A 5109-nucleotide genomic window follows, 5' to 3' on the forward strand; every position below is an offset into this window, starting at 1 on the left:
GCCGATGTTGGATGGTCGTTACCAGGCATTGTCTGGCTGTAGACTGATTTCCTTCTATCTCCAAAACCTGGCCTCCGGATGGGTACTTCATCTTTTGGTGAAGAGTAAAGGAGACGACCCCCAGGGTATAAAGCCAGGGTCTGCCATAATGGCTGTGTAGGGAGAGAAAGCATCCACGATAATGAAGTCCACTTCCACCACATCTGGGCCGGTCTGCACAGGTAATCTGATCTAACCTTTCGGAACGACCATTTTACCTTCAAAACTCACCAAGAGAGAACTGTAGGCTGTCAAGTTTTCAGGTTTCAAATTTAGCTCCTTATATAAGTCAGGGTACATTATCTTAGCTCCGCTGCCTTTGTCAATCATCACCCTTTTGACATCGTACCCACCAATTCTAAGTGTAACCACTAAAGCATTGTCATGGGGCTGTATGGTTCCAAGTTTTTCCTCATCTGAAAAACCTAACACCAGTGGGATGCCCATCTTGACTCTCTTTGGAATTGAGCTAAATTCCTCAGCTGGGTAACGAGATACTGACATTACTCTAGAAGGATAAGATCCGGTCCTCCCTGGGGCAACAAAAATGACGTTTATTGTGTCAAGAGGGAGTCTTGAAGAAGCATCTCCCTGAAGCTCCGAACCCATTTGGCTTCCTCGACCACTAGAATGATGCAAAAGTTGTTTCAGCTTCCCTTCCCGAACTAGTTGGTCCAGGTGGTCCCACAAGTTTCTGCAATCCTCGGTAGTGTGTCCATGATCCTGATGATATTGGCAGTAAAGGTTTTGATTGCGCCTCATAGGATCTCCTGCCATCTTGTTCGGCCATGTAAAGAACGACTCATTTTTAATCTTCTCCAGAACCTGTTATACTGGTTCTCGGAATACGACATTAACCGCCTGGGTGTTGGCAGATCCTGGCTACCCAACAAAATCTTTCCGAGGTTGGTTATTGTTGTACCGGTTCGACCTAAAATTCCTCCTCTCCTGAGGGATCACCTTAGCATTTCCTTTCCCCTGTATTTGGTCTTCCTCTACCCTTCTGTACTTGTCAATCCGATCCATAAGTTGGCGCACACTGGTAACAGGTTTACCAGTCAGAGACTTCCTCAGGTCATGCTCGGCTAGGAGGCCAGCCTTGAAAGTACTAATGGCCACATCATCATAGTCTTCGTCTATTTTGTTAAACATCTCCCAGTATCTATTGAAGTAGGCCTTCAGAGTTTCCCCCTCCCGTATGGACATAGATAACAAGGATCCCAAAGGCAGAGGAACCTTGCTACAAGTAATGAAGCGAGCACCAAAGGCTCGGGTGAGTTTCTTAAAGGAATCAATAGAATTCTCCCTCAAACCATTGAACCACCTCATCGCCACTAGGCCCAAACTAGATGGAAAGACCTTACACATCAAAGCCTCATCTTTAGAATGAACAGCCATCCTTTGATTGAAGTGGCTGACATGTTCCACTTGATTTATTCGACCATTATAAATGGTGAATGTAGGTTGATGGAATCGCCTAGGAAGACTCGCACCTTCTATATTTTGCATGAAGGGTGACTTAGAAACTTGACTCAACGCTTTGTTCATGGCATCGTTCCCTAGATCTCTGCGAGGTGGGCTCTTATATCTACGTCTATGGTTATACTCCTTGTCGTGGGAGAAAGTCTCACTAGATGGAGTTTTGGATCTCTGTCTATAACTAGCACCATCTGTCTCCTCAGAGGACAGCTTGGAGTTGGGCAATGAATGTCTTCGCCGTACGTGGCTCAATTCCCTCTTCAATTCATTGATTTCACGTTGCATGTCCCTATCATTCTTTGCATGGGAAATGCGGCTCTTCCCTCGAGACTAGCTTTTACTAGTATGAGCTGTGTGTACACTTCCCTCACGATCTCCTCTCCGTTCGAGGCTCCTACGTGGATTGCTATGTTGAGAACCCCTTGATTCTGTTTGGTGTAGATTAGCATCCACCTAGTCTGGTTCTGTCGCTGCCTGGTGTGGACCTGCTTCTTCCATCTTGAACGTTGTACCCGAATCTCTTTTAGAATAGATCAAGTCCTTCCCACAGACGGCGCCAATTGTAAGGACTGAAATTGGATTGGACCGAGTATAGGATTGGGTTTTAGCCCAACAAGCCTAAACAATGAATTTATAGAGTGTGGGTGAAAGAACTAGTTCTACTCTAAAAGATAGACAATAAAAGTTGTTGAATTAAGGTTGTTAAGCATAAGTAAAATAAGAAAATCTGTCCTCGGCACGGCCTAAGGAACTTATGTTATAATACCTTGTTGATGAACACAGTTAAAAGAGTTCACAATCTTTTTATAAAGATTTCTTGATTTTTTCCGATCCCCCTTTCTTTAGGCCACCTTCCCATGCTATATACTACAATCTTGGTATCATCCCTACCATACACGTGTAGGTTGGATTCTAGGAACTCCTTCTTGTCCCATCCAACACCTCCCATAACCATCAACTAGTAGCTGTAAGACTGCTTGATCACTATTCAGGTATCACCTTCACATTAATGCGGCCAAAGAGTTAGTTGGGAGGCATTTAATATGGATGTAGCAGCTTTTGAAGATATTTGTTGCCATCCTTTGCTCATCCCTTATCCAATGCCCAACTCTTAGTGGTGATGCAACCTTGAAGGATGCCTGGGATGATAAGACATACTTACTGACCTCGGATCCCTGTTTTCGAGATGAATTTTCTCCTCGGATGTATTTTGGACTATCACATATAATCTTTATTTCTTCTTCTTATACCATTCCCATTATAACCTTATTTAACCATCCTCGGATCGGTTGATATCCACGGATTGAGCCATAGGCCCAATTCATACAGTTTTAATATTACCTTCTAGATAGTTGGCCCTCATAAAAAATATCACCTCTTGAATAACTGATTTTTATTTTTTTTATTTTTATTTTATTTTATAGATTTAGATGTATTTCTACTTATTATCTTTCCCTTCCTCCTTTTCTTTCTATCTTGCTCCAAAAATCATTATTTAAAATTGCGAAATTTATTTTGGAAATAGTTACAGTTACAAGTTATCCCTTAAGTATATTTAACTTAGATGCTCTATTTTTTGAATTTGCAATGATATTGGCAAAAGTGTTTGTAGTATCCTTGGAATAGCAGGGTTATTCCTCAGCTTATTGGTTTCTCTTTCAAGGGATTTGGGAAACAGTTGAGTTAAAGAATTTATGGACGACCTGGTTTAGTCTTGGAATCGGCTTACTCTCTCTGAGAGAGAAGGGCCTGACTATAGCCTTACAAATGACAATAGTGTCATTGATTTCTCAATCGCTGCGAAATTTCTTACCAAAAGAGCTATCAACATTGATGTCATAGCTAGAACTTTTACACCATTATGGAGAGCTAGAAATGGTTTTAAGATTCAGATTTTTGGTGATCATAAAATTCTGTTCACTTTTGATAACAAGGAGGATGTCGATAGAATTCTTAGAAGCAAGCCATGAAGTTTTGACAAACACTTGGTAGCTATGCAATGCTGCTAAAGTGATAAACCTTTATAGGAAATCAATTTCGATAGAATGACCCTCTAGGTCTAGGTTCATGGACTTCTGATTAAGTATATGATTTTTAAAGTGGGGATTAAAATATGTGGGGTCATGGGAGAAGTGATTTGACCATCTAAGCCCAAATTGTTTGATGCTGGCAACTTTATACGAATTCAGGTATCCATTGATTTATCTCTAGCATTGTGACGTGGTCACCTCATCTCTCTAAATGATGGGAAAGAAGTGTGGGTTTCATTCAAATACAAAAGACTGCCAAACATTTGTTACTGGTGTGGTCGTCTTACTTAAGGATTGTGATCTCTGGATTGAGAGTGAAGGGACCTTGAGAACTGAATAGAGGGCATTTGGCCCACACCTTAGAGCACCACTGTTTGTAATGTCAAGGAAGAGTGTGATCACTGTCCCTGGTTATTATGCGGTAAACAAGAAGGCAAGCTCTACCACCTTGGCGGATGAATCCTCAGACCAACCTCCGCATCCCGGAAGAGGAACCATGCTGGAGCAACCATTTGAACGTTACATAGACCCAATTAATTCCCCATCAATGTGTAACATTATTTTTGGTGTAAATACTTCGGCTGAAATAGATACTATCTCCTCAAATCTAGCAAATCTTGTGATTATAGTAGAATTAAAGGATCCTAATGACTTTGAAACTGTACTAAAAGATATTGATGAAGAGTTATGTAGGGTTAGGGAACTCAACTCGACTACGGAGGCATTCAAGGGATCAAATACACATGACAACTTAAGTGCAACTTTCGCTACACAACTGACCAAGTCACATGCTTCTCAAGATGCTCCTAGGGCTTCCTTTCCAATTAAGAACAGAAGTATTCTCCCAAGTTGGACCCGATGAAATAGACCAACTCCCAGTGTTGGTTCAAGTTAGTTGAAGCAAATTTTAGAACAAAAAAAGAGTAGTCGAAGAAGAAGAATATCGATCAGAGTTGCCTTCTAAACATTTCCAAGCTTCTCAGGTCGATGATTGAAGAACTTTTATATTGGTGGAGGTTGATAGTCAGCCCTGCCAGCAACAATGAGTTAGCTTGCATGGAACTGTTGTGAGCTTGGGAACCTACATACAGGAAGAAAGCTCATGAAAATTGTGTAGGCAAAAAATCCTTCTGTAGTGTTTTTAGCCGAGACACTGACAGATGAAGCAAGGCTAGAGTTCATTCAAAATAGTATTATTTTTTACCATCGGTGGGTGGTTCCAAGGGTGGGTAGAAGTGGTGGTTTGGTTCTTTATTAGAGATCATCGATCTATTTGACAATTAAGGGATCAGATAGAAATTATATTGATGCAGTTATTGACAAAGATTTGGAAAGTGGGTGGCGTTTGATGGGTTTCTATGGTGAACCTGAAACACCAAGAAGGAATGAAGCATGGAAAAAACTCAGGAGTTTAAGTTCAAGGCCTAAGAGACCGTGGTTGTGCTGTGGTGATTTTAATGAAATTATTAGACAGGATGAAAAATTGGGAGGAGCAACTCGATCCCATAATCTGATGCAACTGTTCAGAGATGTGATTAATGAGTGTGGTTTTATGGATTTG

General features: G+C 41.2%; 1 protein-coding gene across 1 annotated transcript; it reads right to left on the reverse strand.

The window, feature by feature from the left end:
- Positions 1-921: 921 nt before the first annotated feature.
- Positions 922-1803, reverse strand: LOC115991437. The gene has a single exon (XM_031115129.1). It carries the CDS (start codon positions 1801-1803, stop codon positions 922-924), a length of 882 nt encoding a protein of 293 aa, XP_030970989.1.
- Positions 1804-5109: the final 3306 nt, after the last annotated feature.

This window comes from Quercus lobata, chromosome 5 (assembly GCF_001633185.2).
Source record: "Quercus lobata isolate SW786 chromosome 5, ValleyOak3.0 Primary Assembly, whole genome shotgun sequence".
In the NCBI taxonomy this organism is placed as follows: domain Eukaryota; kingdom Viridiplantae; phylum Streptophyta; class Magnoliopsida; order Fagales; family Fagaceae; genus Quercus; species Quercus lobata.

Bases quoted from the DNA above. Each gene is read 5' to 3' on its own strand.
- LOC115991437 (XM_031115129.1), bottom strand. From the start codon at position 1,803: ATGCAACGTGAAATCAATGAATTGAAGAGGGAATTGAGCCACGTACGG.